Raw genomic sequence first — 23182 nt, 5'->3', positions numbered from 1 at the left:
TTACATTAATTTCACCCTGCTATTAAAATAGAGAGCAGTCTGGGACTTGAGAGTTCTATAAGATTAGAAATACCCAGCTACTTGGCCTCCTTTCTTTTACCAGTTGCTTCCAGAATTTAAATGAAATAATTTAAACATGAAGTATAAGTTACCAACTTGTAAAGTTTTTGTCATTGACTTTTTTTAGAAAGTTAAATTCCAGTCATAAATATTTTGTTCTTGGTTTTAAAATGTGTATGTAATTACTATATTTATACTTACACTATTTATATTGATAGTTTAGCTTCTTAAGTAAATCACAAGGCCTCATTTATCTTAATAGGCAGAGAATCTGATATTTTACATAAAAGAAATTTTGAGATAATGATCCCCTCTTCATTAAGTGGCAAATTCTAAAAGGCTGTTTTGAAAGCTATCTTTCTCTTACTTTTCCCTTTTTCCCTAGGCATACTCAATAATACGTACTTTAGTCTTTCTTAATGACTGCGCGTTGTCATCATTGTACACATTGATTACTGTAGAGTTTCATAATGCAGCTCTCAGAAGCTAGTGAGGATAACTTAGGAGTGTTTGCCTATCATCCAGTGGTCTCAAACCACGACTTTGACATCTTCAGCTTCACAGTCTTCACATGGTAGTATGCCTACTTCTTGGCAGACTTTTTTCACCTATTGCATCTAGTAGTCTGTGGGCTACACCAGATGCTTGTAATCGTTGTGTAAAATGAAGGTAAGCAAACTTTATGTATGAACAGCTCGTTCATAAGGTTTATGTTTGTTTGAACTTCAGTAACATCTATTTTTGCTGTTTTCAAAAGATACATAAATTAGTTTTTACTGTGTTCCAGATATTGGAGTAATTGCAAATAAGTGAGATGTTACTGTTAGTTACAGGAAAAATCTTCCCTTTGGAGGAGACAGCACTGCTTTAATTTATTTCAAGACTGGTACATCTAGTATTCAGAAAGGTTTTAATAAAGCAGGACCTCACTAGGGAGGAAGGAGCTATTGTCCTTAAAACCTCTTTTTGGGAAAAAAAAAATTTTTTTTAATGTATGCAATAAAAATTCATGAAAAATGGTTATCAGGGCTTTACTTTGGCTTTGGGAACCCCATGAAGATTTCTGTACATCTTTAAAATTTTTCATTATGAAAGATTTTTAAGATGTGGAAAAAAGTACAAAGGATATACATACCACCAAGCTTAAAAAACAAACATCATCATCAATTCAGAAGAAGTCTTCTGTATATTCCTCCTTGATTGCATCTGGTCCTATGTACCTTAAAACTTACTGCCTTTATGATTTTTTCTTTTTCATGAATCCAACTATTAAAAATAAGATTTAAAATAGCTCTTCAGGTAAACAGATCTGTTCTTACTATAGTGAAATGATATACCACAAAGGCCATAAACAAACACTGTTTTATGTGTTTTATCTGTATTAGAAATTAAGTGGTAACTTACTTACAGTAGCATCATTTCTTTATTTTAACACTTAGTTTCTATGCCTTTGCAAATGTCAACATGGGCTATAATGAAGAACATTGTTGCTAAGAATGGATTTTCCGGATTATTTACAGGTAAAAATATTTCCTTTATCAAATCATTGACTAAAATGATTACTTTTACCTTTAAATCTATCACCTTCCTAAATTACCTTTCAGCAGGAAATTATTGAAAATATTCCACATTTACTATTTCCTCCTAAATATCTTTGCTATAAAAGTTTAAAAATGTTAAATAACGGTAGATTTACTATTGATATTTGTAGAGGAGGTGAGGAATGAGCAGTTTGGCTTCTTCTTTGACAACAGTTTACGGGACAGTATTTCATATATCACTTCACTTACTTTGATAACTATCAGAACGAAACCAAATAAGTTACATTTAAAAAAAATAAGGTAAAATTTGTTGTGAATTTTTTCTGTTCTCTTTTCAGGCCTAATTCCTCGTTTAATTAAAATTGCTCCTGCTTGTGCTGTTATGATCAGTACATATGAATTTGGAAAGTCTTTTTTCCAGAAACAAAATGCTCGAAGACAGCAATACTAGAGATGCTATTTCAACCTGAAATAACCACCATGACCAAATAATAAGATGGAGAATCTTAGACAAGAGCTTTTTTTCACCATTATCTTACAATGGTTTTATATCTTTCTTATCTATAATTTAAATGAATAGTAAATTTCTACTTTGCATTTAAATCATAATCCTAATTTTTAAATAAATTTTTTATCCTAATTTTTGAGATTTTGAAAAAGATATTCCAGAAATCATCACCATTGAGCATTCTTGTAAAGAAAAGAAGAATTATTCTACACTGAAAGCAATAATCTCAGAGTTTGATAACAAATCTCGGTGTAAGTTAATCCTGTTGAGAGTGTGTCAGAGACAACAGAACATTTTGAATTGTGTGCTGAATGATGTACAGAGTCTAAAAGAAAAATTCGCAAATCGTTTATACACATTTAAATCAAGGGCATAGATATTTAAATATTTCAGCAAAGTAGATAATGGAAGGCAGTCTTTAGATAACATTATTCACATATACCACATATTACCTATTAGTTATTTTCTTTAATTCACATGCATTTGGTATTTTGTTTTTTTACCTTGTTACTGTTCTAAGGCCTCATGAATATTAGGATTTCTCTGATCAGAGGTGTATGGTTATTTTTTCTTCTTCATGAACCAAAAATAATTTGTATGATATTGATGCTGCTATTTTTGATGACTAAAGACCCTGTGTTATATCTACTGTCTCTGCAAGAGAGAGGGAGCTCTTACTGCCTGTATCAGATGTTCACTTCAGTCAAACTTGGGTGTGCAGTGGAAAACCACATTGTATTCAGACCAGTAAAAATGCTGTTTCAGCACAGGAAGGGCCTCTGGTTTCAGCTGTCCTGTAATGTAAGTATCACCATTTGTGGAGTTCTCTAGGTCATTTCTATTGGCTTGTTCTAACAAAATTGAGACTATTACTACAGTATCAGTCACAGAATATTTCCAAAATGTCCCTTGAGTTTACACATCTCACATTAGTATGCTAGACCAAGAACTGAACAGGCAGCAGTTTCCTTGAAGAAAGAGCTTTTGGTCACTGGAGGCTTAATGCCTAAATAATTTAGTTAATGAATGTAAGAATGAAATAAAAAGGATATGATTTCAAGACAAACAATATTTTTTTAATATTTTTGTTTTTCTCAAGATCTGTATCCTGTGAGAAAAAGCACTTTATTGCAGTCTGTGTGAATTTTATGAAAATGTGAAGCATATTTTTCCCTAAAATAGAGTAATATATTTAAGTGACAAATCTCTAGTGTTGGAAGAGGAATTAATGTATTTTCTAATACAGTAGAAAACTGTTTATGTTTCACCAGAAATAAACTGTAGGGTTTGTATTTAACCTTTTGTGTTTATTTTATCCTCTGTTGATTTACTTTAAGTTTGCAACATATATATCCATAAAAATGCAAATATTTATAACTTTGACTTATATTTTCATTAAAATATTTTGTGCTTTCTTAAAATATCACTCTGCTTCTAGCTAAATATTTTCATATAAAATCATTATGTTAATGCTATACTACACACATATATATATAAAACACACACACATGAAAGTTTATCTTGAACACTGATGTTTAACAGTATTAAATTTAAATTTACCTTGGTTCTGCTATGCTTCTTTTTGATAACTGGTAGAAAAAGGCAGAAAAATTTAGGTTTTGAAATGCTCTCAAAAAGCGGTCACATATTTCAACTTAATGTCACTTATAAACAACGGAAGGGAAATTTTCATCCTCCCCCCTACCCCACTACGGACTGCACTTGTGAAAAATGCTTACTTTATGACTAGAATAACTTAAATAAATCTAATGCCCTACAGTTTTTCTAACATACATTACATGCAATGTATCTGAATGAAAAGAAGGCTGAACTGAAGCTTTCTCTATACTTAAGTGGTCCAGAAGCATTAATAGTAGCAACTGAAAAGCATTTGGTTACAAATTGTGTTCTTGGTAATGTTTCTGAAAGGAAACAGTTTCATTCTGTTAATGTTAATTTCTAACATACACATTTAAATTTTTTAAGAAAAATGTCTTATGCAAGTATTACATGTTTGCTACCTTTCATATAATACACGTTTGACTTTTAAAAAAAGTAATATGGAATTAAAGTAAAATTTTCTTTTATTTCTAGGAAGACTAGTCACTATGCTTATTTAGCCACATTTGACTACTTTAAATCCTAACCTCTTTTTTTCTGGGGCACAAATTACAGGGATGTGGAAAAGTTTAGTGTATCACTTTAAAATTTTTTTCCAAAATGAACTTTTAAAAATAAATTACTGCTGTTATATTTTAATCTATCAATCATTCAACACTTACTGAGACCTTTTATGTGGTAGGCAGTATAAAAAGCACTGGAGATAAGATGACATTTCAAATACTCTCACTGGCCTTCAGGTTTCAGCTGTGATTGCTACAAGTGTGCAAAAGGAGTGATGGAAAAGCTGAAGAATTCTCCCCTCAGCCTGTGGCGGAGGGACTAGTCAGGAAATGCTTCTAAGATTAGGACATGCGATCCAATTAACCGTACCTGGAGGTTGGGAGTCTTCAATCAGGCAGTGGTATTTAGCGCCAGTGGCTTGAGCAGAGAGTATACATGGCCACGTGGTAGGAGATAAGATTGGAAATGGAGTCCAAGGGGCCTTGTCTGCCAAAGGAGGAACAAGAAGCAAGAGGGAGCCAAGTAAGTATTTTTGGCACAGCTTTAAAAGTTAGAGTTGTGTTCTGTTTTGTTTTTCCCCCAAGACCAGTATTTTCTTTTAACTGAAAGAAAATAGGATAGCACAGTTTAGCACAGCATAGAATAGAAAACACCGGGATGTGTCACGTGTTAAGGCCAAGTGCTGTGTAGTGAAACTTTGGTTTTAGTTGGGTTTTAGAAAAATAACTGGCAGTATGAAAAAGGGGACTTATAATAAGGTGATCTATTTAAAAACAAAAGTTTTGGTTTGGATTAAAATATATTTTTAAAAGGTACCACTGTGACATTGGTATAATTTTTATCTTCTCTCTCCTATCAGTGAAGTAAAACAAATGCTAAAGCAAAATACAAGGTGCTTTGCTTTTACAGAAGAGCAAAGTGGACTAGTTTAAAAAAAAATAAGGAGCCCTGATGTTCAAAGCAGTCATGTGACATTTCCAAGGTAATCCAATGTATTAGTTTATCAAAACTAGAAATTGTAACCAACAATAGGAAATTTAACAAAGAATTTACATAAGTTGTAAATTTGAGAAACATTTTTAACCACTTGAAAACTTGTATGTAAATCTAATAAAGATGACTTAAATAAAAACCAGCTGAGTCTACTTGCATTTTTAAGGTTTCTGTCAATCATAATTAATAGTAGTCTGTATTTGGTACTTACCACTTACGAACTTATACATATGATGTTATTTAATGTTGACATCCTGATGCCATCAGGCAGGTGCTGAGAAGATGGTGATGTTTCCATTTTACAGGTGAGAAAACAAACATGGTTGTTACATAATAAAATCAGAACACTGCCAAAACCACTACTGGTCCGTACCACTTCGGCAGATGTTGTCAGCTTTAAAGCATATCATGTCATTTTCAAAAAAATAAAAAGTATTTAATTTGATGCGAAATGAGGATTTCTCCGAAACCATTTCCATATTAGTATTTTAGGTGTTAATATACACTTACCACATTTGTTGAAACGAAAGTTCACTGTACACCTTGAATAAAGTAACTTTTTGTCATGGAAAAACATAAGACTACTACTGCATGGTACAAAATGTTTAATATACATGCAACAAGTATCGTACATCAAGGCAACAAAATACACATGGAAATAGTAGCATATAGTTCAGCATTCTATTTAGGGGAGGGTGTGTGAACAAGAAACACTACCACCTAAAATTAAAGATTTGAGACATACCTCGTGCAAACATTAACAAGCTACCTCTATAACTAGTGTGAAATGAACTGTGTAGAAACCTGAAGTCACATTAGCAGATGAATTTTATACCAAGAGCTCCAAGAAAGGAGAAAAAGTCACTATCCTCAGATGTCATGTTTAAATCTGCATTTAGCAGCATGTTAAGATGCACAAGTTATTGTACACATTAGGCAAATCTGAAAAATTTGATCAATTATGGAACCTTGTATTTCCTTTCTATATTATAAAAATGTATGGAAAAAATTTAACAATGACTTTTTTTTTTAAATTACTGAAGGATAATAAATGACATTTGAGAGTGGACCATGAGTGAAAGCATTTAAACGTTCTGATAGCTGTTAGGAAAGCAGCAATAGTGCTTAAGGCTAGCCTAAAATTTTTGAAATTCCCCTCCTTAACCGTTCTCTCGTTCCCTCCTCCCAAGGTTTCCACTGTCCTCATTTAAACCTTCCTTCTGTTCCCCCATGCTGATTACAAATTGCTTTAGATACCTCTCACTCACAATAATGTGTACAGAATAAAGGTACCATTTCTCAATATTTGCATTACTGCAAGTACTAAAGCCTCAAGCTAAAGGAATAAAGCTCTGAATATGTTCTGGTACATCTAAGATAATTTATTTTAAGGGATTTCAGGCTGCCTTTGTCCCTGAAATGACACTGTTTGAATGGTCTTAACATCTAAGACTAGCCTTGTCGCTATTTATTATCTTAAATTCCAAATGACGAGCGTAAAGCTCTAAATATTTCAGAGAACCACGACACTCCCACGTTTCTAATACAAAGAATGACTGTAACAAGTGCTGCTTGTCTCCTCTCAATAAAATATTTTAGGAGGAACATTCTATATGTTGAAGTTACTAAGTTTGAATGTAATGTTTTATTAAATAAATATAGCATATGAAGTCCCCAATAAGTACTGTAGTAGCCTCTTCATGTAAACAATGTATAAAACTTCTTTGGCACAGCTGATCATGCTTTCCTCATATTACTTACTATAGAAAATATACTTCATACCTTTTCTCTTTCAATATGGTGGAGTTTTTAGGGACAAATGTACAGTTGTTCCAAAATTTGCAAAAATTTAAAAGACGGCTCATGGCTTTTTAAAAAAAGAAAACTAATTTTTTACCTGTAGAAGTGGAGTAATTTTTTAACATTAACATCAATTTAAAAATGAGATTATGGTATGATTAATGACAGAAGCTGTAAAGCATGTATGACACAATTCACTCTTGCATACGAGGCAGAAAAACAGCACTGGACGTCAGACATACTGTTAAGTATGGTGATTAGCCTACTGATCCTGACGTTAAAAGCGTCTCAGATCCTTAAATGAACTTGAACTCTTTCCCAATTAAATACTTTTTCAACATCTGTTCTACATTTTTAAATGTTTCCAGTTTATGAGACATAAATTTATCAATTTTGAAATTGATAAACTTTAAAGAAAATCTTGGAAAAACAAAAACAAATGTATTCACTTTACCTTAATGGTCTAAAATACTGTAAAATACTTCCCCTGTGACCCTAACAAATTTAGTAACTGCCTAACGACACATCCTACAAAATTTATAAAATGTTAAGTGGAATGTTAGGTTGATGCCAAATGATAACTGTTAAAGAAAAACTGAATAAGCCACTGTGAAACTGCAGCTAAGAACCTTTCTCTTCACTTTAAAGACAAGGCATTTAAATATCAGAACCTGGGAAGAAATTCATGAAAAATGAAGTAACTCATTCTTAGAAAATTTAATCACTGGATAAAAGAGCAAAAGAAAATACTTAGCTTAAGCCTTGAACTCGGTCTCTGGCAATTATGATACATTTAAATACATGAAAATCAGCTGAATAATAAATATGTACAATTTGCCATGGATTATTAACTTAGAGGATCTCTGAAAGTTTTTTTTTAAGCCTATTCATTTTTAAACTTCCTCAGTGACAAATACAGGAATTTTAAAATGAAAAGTGGCAGAGTCATTTTTTTTTTCACTCAGAAGTTTACATGGAGTGGACTGAATTCTCTAATATAAGCGACAATTCCAGACATGTGCCAGAACAATATAAAATTCCAGATGTTTTCCCAGCAGTCAAACTTACATAAATAGAACATTTGCAACATAAAAACTTTTGGCTTTTACATAAAATTTTTCAGGATGGAGTTAGACCTGGACTTGTCATCTCTGTTGTAGGACTTGCAAGGTAGTCATTAGATTTTAGGCTTGTTAGAGATTTGTAACTTGCCACTGATGTCAGAGACCCACAGAGACCAAGTAATGAGGGAGTATCTTCTTTACCTGAAAATTAGGATAAAACAACAAATATTTAATTTCCCTTGAAGCATAACACCAAAAAGATCCTAAAACCATTAAAACCTTGCATACTCTACAAAATAGTACAAACATATCTAACTATAAAATCAAACACCTATATGTTAACATGTTTGATCTTTCAGTAGTTTCAATGGTACCCTTGTAAAACATTACAGAGGGAATATTTGTGCTTCTTTTAAAAGTTCTAGATATGGAAGTTTGAGATGTTTTGGAACAAGAAAGTTGACCTTTTTTTGGAGAATATGATCATATTCAATTAGTAAAGAATAACAAAAAATAAAGTAACAATACCAGTGTCCAGGCCACAGGAATACCAGGAAATCCGTATGCAGGTAACGTAATACAGCAGAAGCAGAATTGCTTCAATTCAGTTGGAGGGCTTGATCTGGGAAGTCTTTATTCACTTACTGAATAAACATTTATTCAGCACCTACTTTGCATCAGGAGTATTGTTACACAGTGCTGGACTTCAGTAGGCCCATGAAGGCGGAATGGCAGATCTGTTTCCACAGCCGGGGAAAACAAGTTCTTTCCAGAGCTGAGTAAGTTTCAACCCACAGTGTGCAAATACTAGCGATAAGTGGCTGGTCTGAGGCTGCGAAAGGCTAATAAGGTCTTTGAAAACTAGCGGTTTTCCAAAGAAGATGGAAAGCTTAGGTTTTACTCACGTGGTTATAGAAGTATAAACTGAACCAGATATCAGATGTTTCTGAATATTATACATTGTTTCAAACAGTCCCTCTGCACTGTTCTCATAGTTATCGTATTAATACTTTAACCCACCTTGTCATACTGTATGATAACTGTGGGGCGCTCTCCTTTTATTAAACTATAGGCTCTGAGAAAGGACATGGAATTTGTTGTGTTCATTATTATATTCCCAGTGCTAGCACACAGACACTCATTAAATAATTATGTAATTAATGATAATTCAGTAAGAACTGCACTGGGACATGAAAGAACTCCTGTGTTCTTTACAGCTATGTGACCTGGGGAGAGGCATCTTCTCTGAGCCTATTCTTTGTAAAATGAGAACAGGTACCAAAAGATGACAATGTTAACTTCATAGTTTTGCTGACTAAAAAATACAGGAAAATACAACGGTGTTAGGAAAAGATATGGAAGAGTAATTGTCACATTCAGGTTTCAAATGTTTTATCATCTTATGTCAGGATCAAAAGATAGAGATGTTTCAAGAACCCTTTTAATGTCTAAGCTTAGAGACCTATTTCAGGCCAAAAGGAGCTCTAGAGTTCTTGCTAAATGCTCCAGGAACGCAACTGCTTTGGATAGTCTCTCCCAAATTTCTAATTAATTATTGACCTGTAATGTTTTAAAGAGATTTACTACTAATTACATATACATATGTATGTATATATAACTATTTTCTTTATTGTAAATATATATGTCACATACAATTTACCATTTTAGTCATTTTAAGTGTACAATTCAATGGCATTAATTACATTCATAGTATTGTGCAACCATCACCAACCACTATTTCCAAAAATCTTCACCAGCCCAAACAAAAAATCCCTACCCTCTTTAAACAGTAACTCTACATTCTCCCCTTCCCCTCAGTCTCTGGAAACCTCTAATCTACTTTCTGTCTATGAATTTGCCCATCCTAGATTTATTCTTATAAGTGGAATCATACAGCATTTGCCCTTTTGTGTCTGGCTTATTTCACTTAGCATAATGTTTTTTAAGGTTCATCTGTGTTGTATGTATCAGAACTTCATCCCTTTTCTATGGCTGAGTAATATTCCATTGTATGTATGTACTGCATTTTGTTTCTCCATTCATCTGTATGGACATTTGGGTTGTTTCCACCTTTTGACTACTGGAAATAATGCTGATGTAAACACTGGCACACAAGTATCTGTTTGAATCCTGTTTTCAGTTCTTTGAGAGTATATACTTAGGTTACACGTATTTTTAAAATATAAAGATTATAACACAGTAATTGCAAAAGACTAAATCTAAATGTCTAACATAGTTACACAGTGGAGTAATATGCAGCTGTAGAAGAGAACGAGAAAGATCTCTATGTACTGGTGTGTTGTGATTTCCAGGATATACTATTTAGTGGAAAAAGCAAAGTGCGAAATAGTGCATAGTATGTTACCTTTTATCTTAAAAAGGAATATGAATTTATTTGAATTTGCATATGTTTTAAAGATCAACAGAAAGATAATCTAAAAATAAAAATGGTTACTTACGAAAGTAGAAGTGAACAGAGTTGAGGTGAAGTTTAAGCATAGTACTTTGACTCTGGGATATATTCTCAAGATAAAATAATTAAAAACAAATCTTAAGCTATTTTAACTTACCCTATCTTAGTAATATAGATACTATTAGCTTGAAATTAAAACATATAATAGGAAAAAGCAAATAAGCAATTATGTTCCTATAAATTAGGAACCAATATTTTCATCATAAGATATAAAAATACAAAATCAAGTACATGGAAACCTTGACTCTTATGTGTGAATTACAAAATAAGATAAATTTAAAGTACATTTTTCTTTAAAAAAAATTCCTAACTGTCTAGTGAAGAGGGTTAGAAACAATGACCAATTCAATCACAACAGGCACCCCTATGGCCCAGATTATGTTCTCTAACATCATTTTCTAGTGTAAGGAAACAGGACTTCTTGGAGAAATAGCTGATCCTGGGTATGGGCATGAAATATACCGAAGCAACTCAGAACATCTTGTTTTACACAGAGCAAGGAAGCTGTGACAGACTACCAGGATGTCAAAAGGACATAGGGGCCATCTTTTTCATAAGGGTCTCTCAGTGTCCAAAAAGGACAGTGACCTCCTGAAGAGACACACTGAAAAAGATAATTATTTATGTTGTATTCTTGCCAAATATGTTTTACCTGAATATGATAGCAATGAACAATCAGAGAAATCAGAGAAATTGTCAGCCATTTAACAAAACAACTGGCTTGGGTGCTTAAAATATATAAATGTCAAGTGAGAGAAAAAGAAAAGTTGGGGGGTGCTCTGCTAGATGAAAGGACACCAAAGAGACTGAAAACTAAATGCATTGTGGGATCCTTGATTGGACTGGACCTAAAAAAAAAAACCTAGGATATTACTGGAAAAGTGGAGAAATCATAACATTCAATACTTATCAGGTAATATTGTACTAAGGTTATATTTCCTGAGGTCATAATGGTGTGGCTTTGTAAGAAAACATCCTTATCCCTAGGAGATACATGCTGATGTATTTAGAGATAAAGTGTCATGGTATCTGCAATTTACTTTCAGATGGTTGAGCAAAACAGAAAACACACATACATGAGTAAACGGAGGGAGCATGTGCCCACATGAGCAAGATAAAGCAGTGTGGTAACATGTTAACGATTGGCAAATCTAGGTAAAGCACATATAGGTGTTCATTCTCCTTTTCTTTCACTTTTTCTGTAGGTTTGAAATTACCCAAAACAAAAAGTTGGAGTGGGGAAAGAAGGCAAGGTACATTAAGTCCTCAGCTATGCCTTAAGGAAACAAACCATACAGCAGAGCTGAGTGGCATAGCCAGGAAAGCACGGGGGGGGGGGGGGGGGGATCTACAGATCCCAGCCTTCAAAGACCTACAGCTGACCTCTGAAAATACTGATCCTATGGAGCCTGCAGGGCAGTGCGGCGCCCTCGAGGGACCCAAAAACGAGCTTCATTCCAACACTTCATTTAAAAATAAAAAGTTTTAAAAAGGTGCATAAGGATCCAAAATGGTTATGTTCATTGTGACTGCAGCTATGCAACTACGCTTATAAAAGGAAATAAGCAAAGCTGTATTAATGTAGAGGATGACAGGTGATTATTCCAAAATATTCTTCAATATTGTTGCAATGTCAACAGCAGCTAATGTATACATATATGCATAGACCTAAATGCATGTAAAATTACTACAGTCGATTAAAAATAACAAGCATGTTAAAATCTGAGCTAATAGTGATATTTTAAAAGCAATTTACTGATAATGGGGAGGAAAGAACTTGTCAAGGTCAGTGAAACTTTCTAGCCCAGACGGCTGGGAGAGTGGTAGTTCCTAGCAGAAATAAGTTAGTCATCAGGAGCAGAAAATGGATTTTTGTTTTATACCAAGAAAGATCAGTTTTGTTTTAAATGTCTTGATAGGGAGTCTGGACTATACAAGTCTTCAGATGGTACTAATACAAACATTATTAAATTAGAAGTCATTCATTCAGCCCAATTTACTGGGTATTCTCTGTGTGTCCTCTATCCTGAAGTGATAAAACCCACTTCCTGCCCGTAGGGAACTTAGTATATGATAGAAATAAACACAAACAGAAAATTATAATCAAATGCAGTAAGTATAAGAATAATAAGTAAAGGGCATTATGGAAGCTCAAAGGACAAGTGTCCAAACCAAATCAGAAGGTATGGGTTGGGGGGTAATTAGGGAAGTTTCAGGGAAAAAGTGACCATTAAACTGAACCCTAGTGGACGTTCATGCCCAAGGAGGCAAAAATCAGACAAGGCTCTGCAGAGGAACAGCATGAACAAAGGCAGAGAGGGAAGAATCAGCACCCAAGGTACAGGGAGCTACAAGCAAGAAATGAGACTAGAAAAATAGACAAAGGCCACAGAAGACTTGAGAGTTGATGTTAAGGAGCCTGGAAAGGATCTTGTTGTAATCATAACAATACATCTGTGTTGTGACTTGAAATCAAGTCTTCAAATTCAGAGACGACATTCTTAATCGTACTCTTAGACGGAAGTGAGCCACTGAAGACTTTTACATAAGGGAATTACATGCTTAGTTTGTATTTTAAATACTTGAGGACTCTGTGAAACATGACTTTGAGGGAAATAAAATGGATATAGTGAAACCAGTAAGAAGGCTATGGCAGCTACCTGAACCATGTTAGCAGTAGAAGGGACACAAAGAATGGAACACGCGTAGAGATCTTCAGAAAGTTAAACTGGTAGGAGTTGGTGAAGGCAAAATGTTAGGTGGGAGGAGCCATGAATGATTCAGTAGATTATGAGAACTGATAAGTGAATGGTGAGATCATCAACATTATAATAAGGAAGAGAAGTTTGGAGTAGGGAGGAAAGGAGTCAATGAAGAAATGAAGAGGAAGTAAATACATATCCTAATTTTAAGGAATGCCTAAAGAGATTACTTAGCCACTATCATATACCCATAAATATAGAGAAAATGTTACATTAAACTGTTGTGCAAGGACGACGTTACCTTTTTGAGATCAACAGTCAAGAAAATGGGTGGTCATCATTTTATGCAATAGAATTTCAAAATATTGGAACCAATGTGTGTTGTGGTTGTAGCTAGCCAAGAGGGAGCTGTGACATAGTTGTTTTTGCATGAACGTACATGAACTTGGTCACAGGTATTCGTACTGTTATCACTTTGAGTTACTTGTTTATATGTCGCTTAAAACGCCTTCAAAAACATTGTAGTATAATTTGCCCTTAAAATTAAGTTTGTTCATAGAAAAGCATGAAAACAGACAGCAGGATATAAGTTTCATATTAGTAAAACAAATACTCATTACAGGAATCAGTGCAATTCATAATTTCTTGTAAAACAGCATAAAAGTGCTTGTGAAAAGAAGAGATCTGTAATAAAGAGAAAAACCAGGGAAGATGATGAAGCTTCGTGACATACGCAAAAGAACTGCTCATTCATGTGCCAGGCATGTAACTGAAGGCAGAAGAAACCCCTCAGAATAGATAAAAAATTTTGAAGCGTAGGCAATTGATGTGACTGATTCATGAATCATGCAGGATATCTATTAAGATGTCAAACATCAGTTTATCATGGAATTCCTATGGTCTTTGAAGAGACACTGTTTAACTTTCAGAAGCATCTGATCTAACTGAGGAAGAAAATGAAACTGAGGCAAATAGGAAAGTGTCTGCATTAAAAATGTGCAGGATACTTGTTGATAATTTGAAAGAAAATCCCTACAGCAGTGGAGTACTATGTTAAGAAGCGGTTCACTGTTGGAACAGAGGATGATACTGTGAGGAAAGACATAGCTACTGACAATTTGGATTAAGAAATGGTTCAGAAGAGATGGACTCTGAACATGAAGAAGTTCTTGACAACTGAATTCACTTTTATTTTCCCTTCTATAGATACAGAGGAGTGAAATTAATTTTTAAAACCTATGCTTAAAGTCTAAAAGAAGCAATGGACAATCAGAAAATAAAATCAAGAAACATTTCCATTTACAATAGCACCTAAGAGAATAAAATAAAATACTTAGGAATAAATTTAACCAGAAGTATGCAAGAGTTGTACACTGACAACTACCAAATAGTGTTGAAAGAAACTCGAGGTCAAAATAAATGGAAAAACATCCCTTATTTCTATGGATTGGAAGACAATATTGTTAAGATGGCAATGTTTCCCAAATTGATCTACAAATTTAATGTAATCCCCATCAAAATTCTAACTGCCTTTTTTTCAGAAATGACAAGTTGATTCTCAAATCATATGGAAAGGCAAAGGACCCCAAATACCTGAAACAATCTTGGAAAAGAACAAATTTGTAGGACTCACATGTCCTGATTTCAAAACTTACTACAAAGCTACAGTAATTAAGACAGTGTGGTATGGAGCAAGATTAATGTGGCACTGTCACAGACACACAGACCAAGAGAATAGAAATGGGAATCCAGAAATAAACCCATACATGTAGGGGTAATGGATTTCAACAAGAGTTCTAGGACCATTCAGTGACGGAAAGAATAGTCTTTTCAACAAATGGTCCAGGGACAACTTAATATCCACATACAAAAGAATGAAATTGGAACCTCAGTTCACACCATATACAAAAAATTAACTCAAAATGGATCACAGGCCTAAATGTAAGGCCTAAAACTATAAAACTCTTAAAAGGAAACATAGGTGTAAACCTGTATGACCTTAGATTAGGCAACAGTTTCTTAGCTGTGACACCAAAAGCACAAGCAACCAAAAGAAAAACTAGATAAACAGGGCTTTGACAAAACTTAAAACTTTGTGAGTCAAAGAACACTAGCAAGAAAGTGAAAACACACGCCTCAGAATGGGAGAAAATATTTGCAATTCGTGTATCTGATAAAGGTCTACCATCTAGAATATACACAAAGAACTATCACAACTCAACAATAAAAAGACAAACAATGCAATCTTCAAATGGTCAAAGGATCTGAGTAGACATTTCTCTGAAGGTGATATACAAATGGCCAATAAGCCCATGAAAAGATGTTCAACATTATTATTCATTAGGGCAATACAAATCAAAACCATGGAATTCCACTTCACACCTACCAGGATGGCTATATTAAAAGACAAACAATAATAAGTGTTGCTGTGGGTATAGAGAAACAAACCCTAATTGCTGGTGGGATTATAAAATGGTACGTACCATTACTTCAAAAAACAGTTTGGCAGTTCCTCAAAAGGTTAAACATATGATCCAGCCAATTCAGTTCCTAGTTATACACCCAAGAGAAATAAAACTATAGTTCACACAAAAACTTGTATATGAATGTTCATAGCAGCAGTATTCATTAAAGCCCAAAAGTGGAAACAATCCAAATGTCCAGCTGGTGAATGGACAAATTGTGGTATATCCATGCAATGGAATGTTATCTGGCCGTAAAAGGAAATGAAGCACTGATAAATGCTGCAACATGGAAGAACTGTGAAAATACTATGCTAAGTCAAAGAAGCCAGACCAAAAAAAAAGCTATACATTGTACGATTTCATTTTATGAAATGTCCAGAATAGACAAATCCAAAGAGACAGAAAGTAGATTAGTAGTTACCCAAGGGGAGGGGAAGGGAGGAATTGGGACTGAATGCTAATAGGTACAACAGGGTTTCTTTACTGGCAATGTTCTGGAATTAGACAGTGGTGATGGACACACAACACTGTGAATATGCTAAACAGCACTGAATTGTACACTTTAAACTGGTGAATTTTAAAAAAAATTTTATTTTATAAAATGGTGAATTTTATGTTGTGAGAATTGTAATAAAACAGTTTTTTAAAAGTCTAAAAGATCTTTTAAGATAAACAAAAGTGCTACAGGATATGGAGACAATGTGTTATAGTTTAATTGTTGGCATATTCCTTCTTCCCCGCCCCCCTTCTTTTTTTTTTTTTGGTGGTACATAAAATGAGTGTATCTTAAAACCTAAGGCATCTGATTAGATTTGATGAAATATGGTAGCTGCTAGTAGTTTCTAGCATAATACTTGTCACATAAGAAGGGCTTAATACATGCTTCGTGAGAAAAATGATAACTTCTCACCCTTCCTATCAACAATTATGGTGCATTTTAACTTACAAAATTTTTTGAATTTCTTTTAATAATCAGTAGGAATATAGAATTGCTTTTTGTTTTATACCTTTTTTACTATACCATTCATTAAAATATAGCCTTGAGGAATGTAAGGGACTATATAAAGGCATAAAAGGTTTTTCTGCTTGAACCAAGTTTTAGGGTACAAGGATAAATTTCTTTTTTTCAAGTAATAAGTATCAAATCTCTATTTCTTAAGACTCGTCATACGGAGATGTTAATAACACTTTTAACTAAAAATGCGTAAAATATGTAAAAGTAACAATCATTTACAGTTCTAGCATTAAAGTAACCACTTCGAACAATACATGTGATGTATTTGACTTCCAGTGTTTGTTTTTAGAAGGGAAAACACATCTATTATGTCTGTAAAAATGACATGTTCATTATAAAAATTTAATCAGTGCAGCAAAGCACAAAAGAAATTTTAAGTAATTTACCATCCAGCTTACATTCAAACAGAAAAGTAGGTATACATAATATAAAATTGGGATGATGTCATGAATGTCTTTTAATTTAAAAGTTTCATTTTATTTTTACTGGAATGCAATATAAAAAAAGGCCAGGAAAAGAAATGCTGAACTTCCAATAAAATTTTTTTCCTCAAGAGTTAATATTTTTTGAAAGAGTAACCTATGTTGCGAGAGCATGAAAAAATGTAGTTTTACCCATCAAGTTTGAGTGTATCAATTTTAGAATTATCTATTGAACTCTTAAAACTCAACAGTTAAAAAAAAAGTAATTCAACTAGAGAACAGGTTAAAGACACGAAGAGATATTTCACCAGACGATACAGATGGCAAATAAACACGTGAAAAGATGATGAACATCATCTGACATCAGGGAAATGCAAATTAAAACCATGGTGAAATATTACTGCATACCTATCACAATGGTTAAAATAAAAAATTGTGACAACACCTAAAGATGGCAAGGATGTGGAGAAACTGAATCACTCATATATTGCTGGTGGGAATGCAAAATGGTACAGTCACTCTGAAAAATATTTTGGCAGGTTCTTAAAAACCTAAACATGCAACTACCACACAACCTAGCAACAGTACTCCTAGGTATTTATCCCAGAGAAATGAAGACTTAAGTTCACACAAAAACCTATAAACAAATGTTCATAGCATCTTAGTCCCTTTGGGCTGCTATAACAGAAATATCATAAATTGGGGGGCTTATAAACAATAGAAATTTACTTCTCACGGTTCTGGAGACTGGGAAATCCAAGATCAAGGTGCTTGCAGATTCACTGTCTGGTGATGGTCCATTTCCTGGTTCACAGACAGCAGTCTTCTCACTGTGTCCTAACATGGCTGAAGGGGTAAAGGAGCTCTCTGGGGCCTCTTTTTAAGGGCACTAATCCCATTCATGATGCCTCCACCCTCATACCTTATCACCACCCAAAGCCCACATTCTAATACTATCATACTAGAGATTTGATTTCAACATATGATCTAGGGGGACACAAACATTCAGTCAATAGTTGCAGCTTTACAGCCCTCAAATGTAAACCAACCCAAATGTTCCTCAGTGACTGGTTCAGAAACAAAACAAAAATGATATAGTACATCCATACCATGGAATATTCTTAGCAATAAAAAAGGAATGAATATACACATAACAACTTGGAATGATCTCAGGGGAATTATGCTGAGTAAAAAAATCCAACCCAAACAGTCCATATACTATCTGACTTATTCAGCATTCTTCGTAATTTCATTATATAATATTCTTCATAATTTCGTGACAGAATTACAGTAATAGGAAACAGATTAGTGCTTGCCATGGGTTAGGGAAGGGGCAGAGATAGGGCAAGGCTGGGAAGGAGGTGGGTATGGTTATAAAAAGGCAGCCCAAGGTATCCTTGTAGTGATGGAACTGTCCATGTCTTGACTATGGTGGGGTATACATGGACCTACACATGTGGTAAAACTACACAGAACTAAAAATATACACACTACTGAGTACATGTAAATCTGTGTGAAATCAGTGGATTGTACTGTCAGTTCCATGGATGTGATACTGTTCTACAGTTTTGTAAGATGTTGCCCCTGAGGCAAACTGGGTGAAGGGTACATGGATCTCTCTGTATTATTTATTAAAACTGCATGTGAATCTATAATTATCTCAAAATAAAAAGTTAAATTTTAAAAAGGAGGTAGCTAGAGAAATTCCTTAAAGTGATAATCGGGGAAAAGTACAGAATGTGAACAAATACTAAGTGGGCAGAATAACCTTGTGCATACATAGTTGTACTACTTAAGTATATATCTTCAAGGTAAATTTCTAGAGGACTTCCCTGGTGGTGTAGTGGTTAAGAATCCACCTGCCAATGTAGGGGGCACAGGTTCAATCCCTGGTCCGGGAAGATCCCACATGCCACGGAGCAACTAAGCCCGTGCGCCACAACTACTGAGCCCACGCACCACAACTACTGAAGCCCGTGCGCCTAGAGCCCGTGCTCCACAGCAAGAGAAGCCACTGCAATGAGAAGCCCGAGCACCGCAACGAAGAGTAGCCCCCGCTCAATGCAACTAGAGAGAGCGCGCGACAGCAACGAAGACCCAACGCAGCAAAAAAAAAAAAAGTGGTGAGAGTGGGCATCCTTGCCTTGTTCCTGATCTTAGAGGAAATGCTTTCAGCTTTTCACCCTGAGTATGATGTTAGCTGCGGGTTTGTCATATGTGGCCTTTATTATGTTGAGGTATGTTACCACTATGCCTGCTTTCTGGAGAGTTTTTGTTATAAATGGATATTGAATTTTATTAAAAAAATTCTTCTGTTATCTATTGAGATTATCATATGGTTTTTATTCTTCATTTTGTTAACGTGGTGTATCATATTGATTGATTTGTGGATACTGAAAAATCCTTGCTTCCCTGGGATAAATCCAACTTGATCATGGTGTATGATCCTTTTAATGGATTGTTGGATTTGGTTTGCTAGTATTTTGTTGAGGATTTTTGCAACTATGTTCATCAGGGATATGGGCCTGTAATTTTCCTTTTTTGTGATATCTTTGTCTGGTTTTGGTAGCAGGATGATGCTGGCCTCATAGAATAAGTTCAAAAGTGTTCCTTCCTCTGCAGTTTTCTGGAATAGTTTCAGAAGGATAGGTGTTAACTCTTCTCTAAATGTTTGGTACAACTCACCTGTGAATCCATCTGGTCCTGGACTTTTGTTTGTTGGGAGTTTTTAAATTACTGATTCAGTTTCATTACTGGTAATTCATCTATTTTCTATTTCTTCCTGGTTCAGTCTTGGCAGATTGTACATTTAGGAATTTGTCCATTTTTTCTTGGTCATCCGTTTTACCGGCATACAGTTGTTCATAGTAATCTATTATGGTCCTTTGTATTTCTGTGATGTCAGTTGTAACTTCTTTTTCAGTTCTGATTTTTACTGATTTGGGCCTCTTCCTTTTTTTCTTGATGAGTCTGGCTGAAGGTGTATCAGTTTTGTTTATCTTTTTGAAGAACCAGCTTGAATTCTTAAAGCCAGTACTTTATATACATATATACATATATATATATACATATATATATATATATATATGTGTATATATATATATATATACTTTATTTTTTAGGGTAGTTAGGTTCACACTGAGCATGAAGGTACAGAGAGCTTTCATATACCTCTTACCCCCGCACGTGCATAGTCTCCCCTGTTATTAACACCCCCACTAGAGTGTACATTTGTTACAATGGATGAACCTACATGAACACAAAATTATCACCCAGAATCCCTACTAGGGTTCACTCTTAATGTTGTATGTTCTATGAGCTGTACAAATGTATAATGACATGTATCCCCCATTTTAGTATCATACAGAGCCATTTCATGGCCCTAAAAATTCTGTATGTTCCACCCATTCATCCCTCCCTCCTCCTCCATACATTTGTTTATTCTAAACAAATTTTATTATTTTTGGCCATGACACGCGGCATGCAGGATCTTAGTTCCCCGACCAGGGATCGAACATGTGCCTCCTGCAGTGGAAGCGCGGAGTCTAAACCAATGGACTGCCACAGGGAAGTCCCACATTTGTTTTTATAGTATAAAAATATTCATTATTAATCTTGTCTTATTGATATGAAAATGCATATAATTAGAAATTAGATTAAAATCCTAAATAAATGTATTTTTATATGAAAAGTCATCACGAAGAAATCCACTCAGAGTACGGATCAGTTTTTTAAAATATACACATTCTAAATAATGACAATCAGTTTACTCTCTCCCATTTACATTAGTGCCACTAAGACACTCTAATATGCTATTTTTATTATCCACATAATCAAGAAAAAGATTCATCTGTAGTCAATATACACTATTTACTAAGCTAGTAAAACAGATTAAGGCCCTTTGAGAACATTTCAACAAACATCTTAAAGGAAGCAGAATTCATCTTATCACAATTTTCCCATTGCCTGAGACTTCTGGTTAACTGAATTTTTACTTTATACTACCTGTTACTTGTTCCTCATATTCTATGATAGTTATTCATTATATACTTATTCCATCAACAAATATTTAACGGTTGTCTATTATGTGTCAGACTCTAATAATATGCTGGCCAAAATATGGATAAGATACCCTACCCTCATGAAGCTTCTATTTTAGTGGGGAGTTACAGACAAGACTCATAATATAATGTATGGCAATATGGTAAGGTGCCTGGGATGGGGTGGACTTTGACATGGGTGGTTAATTAAGGTGTGGCGGCCAATGAAAACTACTTTAAAGAGCTGATATTTGTACAGAGACCTGATAAAGAAGTTACCATGCAAAGACCTTAAGAAAGTAGTTTCAGGGCAGTGGGAAAAGCAAGTGTAAAGATAGCTGAGGCAGAAACCAGCTTGGAAGAACAGTTTGGAGGTCAGTTTGCTGCGGTGTAGAGAACAAACAAAAGGATGGTATGATATGAGGCAGAAGCTGGTAAGGACAAGATTATGACGGAAGCCATCCAAGATAAGCAGTTTGGATTTTATTCTGATTGTCACTGAGAGTGACTGGAGAATTTTAAGGGGGGTGTACAGTAGATTCTGATTTATGTTTTCAAAGATCACTGTTCACTACATGGAGAATGGACTGAGGAGGCAGGAATGAGAGACGAAAGCAGTCCATCCCAGAGGCTTGATCCAGGTGGCCCAGACTAGAGTTGTAGTAATGGAGATGATGAATCAATGTATACAGCATGTGTTGTATGGGAGGCTGACAGGACTTGCTAATAAACTGACTTGCAGTTATAAGGGGAAAGAGTAGTGTCTAAGATAATGCCTATGGTGGTCATTTATTGCAATAAAGAAGACAGAGAAGAAAAGGAGGCATAGAGGAATACAGGTTCCTCTGAGGTAAGGAACTGTCTGTCTTTCCCTAGCCCTCACACACACCATCAGGTGTGGAACTGGGAAGAAGGAGAGCTAAAATATGTGAGCATCAGATCATATCAGCACCAGCTGTCCAATCCAAAGTGCTAGAGTAACAGATCTAGCCTATACTGGGGGAGAGGGGGGGACGGGAAGAAAAGATGTTGAACCAGCTATTTTATTGAAGTTTAAATATGAATAGACTGTGTCTTAGAAACTGAAATGTGATCATATAATTGAAAGTGGCCTGAAAACTTATGAAATTGGATCAATATGTTGTCCAGGAAGATGCAACCCAATGGAAAGAGGGGTGGTTAGAACACAGCTGAAAGCAGTAACAGGAAAAAAAAACTCTTTTATGTTTATTCCCCAAGTTTTTCAGAATACTCAGAAAATGAAGTACCAGAAGTGACTCAAGAATGAGGAAATGATCAGTTGGATCAAAAGCTGCTGAGAAGTTTCAAAGAATGAAGACAGAGGACCGATGTCAGCACTACTGCAGTGGTTGATCACCTTGATAAAAGTCATTTTAATAAGTGGTAGAGACACAAAAGCCAAACTGGAGTGGGTAAAAAATACAGGAAGTGAGGAAATAAAGGTAACAATTACAGAATATCTTTCCAGAAGGTTAGCTACAAACACATGAGAAAAAAACAAGAGCAGACTATTTTTAATCATAATGGCAGCTTAATTCCTAGCATGCTTCACTGAAATGTCACTATTATTCTTTAGCAATCCTCTGCAACCAAAATATGTATAGTTCAGGAAAAAGTAATTTTCAAGTAGATTTTTTTTTTTCTTACCTTCACTGATTAAATTTAATGTGTCTTGTTTTCCATCTCCTTGTGACTGACCTGGATCCAGTGAAGTCTGAGAAAGACTAACTTCAGCTGATAACTGGTCAAGACTTTGACAACTTTTTCTGTAAAACAAGGGTGAAATACTACTTTACCTTCTTCTCACAATAAAGAATTTCTAGAGATATTCTTTAATGGTTTTCTCCAACTTATTGAGTTTCTGGTTAATTTCTCCCCAATTTCCCCCCTAAACTGTCTTCATCATAGCGGCAATAGAATCTCCGTTACCCTTTTCCCTCCACCCTCTTTGGAG

At 34.7% G+C, this 23182-nt stretch overlaps 2 protein-coding genes across 9 annotated transcripts in view; one reads left to right on the top strand and one right to left on the bottom strand.

Annotated features, from left to right (window-relative positions):
* Window positions 1-3352, top strand: part of SLC25A40 (solute carrier family 25 member 40) — a 50878-nt gene extending 47526 nt beyond the window's left edge. For both annotated transcript variants that reach the window (XM_068550489.1, XM_068550488.1), the window contains 2 exons: window positions 1500-1580; window positions 1940-3352. In XM_068550489.1, coding sequence (XP_068406590.1) covers window positions 1500-1580; window positions 1940-2052 — 194 coding nt within the window. In that variant the 3' untranslated portion in view covers window positions 2053-3352. The remainder of the gene's footprint in view (window positions 1-1499; window positions 1581-1939) is intronic.
* A 4657-nt stretch (window positions 3353-8009) lies between these two features.
* RUNDC3B (RUN domain containing 3B) overlaps window positions 8010-23182 on the bottom strand; it is a 157112-nt gene continuing 141939 nt past the window's right edge. For 4 of the 7 annotated variants that reach the window (XM_068549941.1, XM_068549944.1, XM_068549942.1 and 1 more), the window contains 2 exons: window positions 22876-22994; window positions 8010-8291 (listed from right to left, as the gene is read on the bottom strand). In XM_068549941.1, the coding sequence (XP_068406042.1) occupies window positions 8146-8291; window positions 22876-22994 (265 nt within the window). In that variant the 3' untranslated portion in view covers window positions 8010-8145. Of the gene's footprint in view, window positions 8292-17896; window positions 18014-22875; window positions 22995-23182 lie in introns of all 7 variants that reach the window. The other 3 variants (XM_068549939.1, XM_068549940.1, XM_068549943.1) reach the window with 1 other exon arrangement.

The sequence above is a fragment of the Eschrichtius robustus genome, chromosome 8 (genome assembly GCF_028021215.1).
Source record: "Eschrichtius robustus isolate mEscRob2 chromosome 8, mEscRob2.pri, whole genome shotgun sequence".
NCBI lineage: Eukaryota > Metazoa > Chordata > Mammalia > Artiodactyla > Eschrichtiidae > Eschrichtius > Eschrichtius robustus.
Note: the sequence above shows the minus strand (reverse complement) of the source record. Positions and strands in the feature narration are given on the sequence as shown.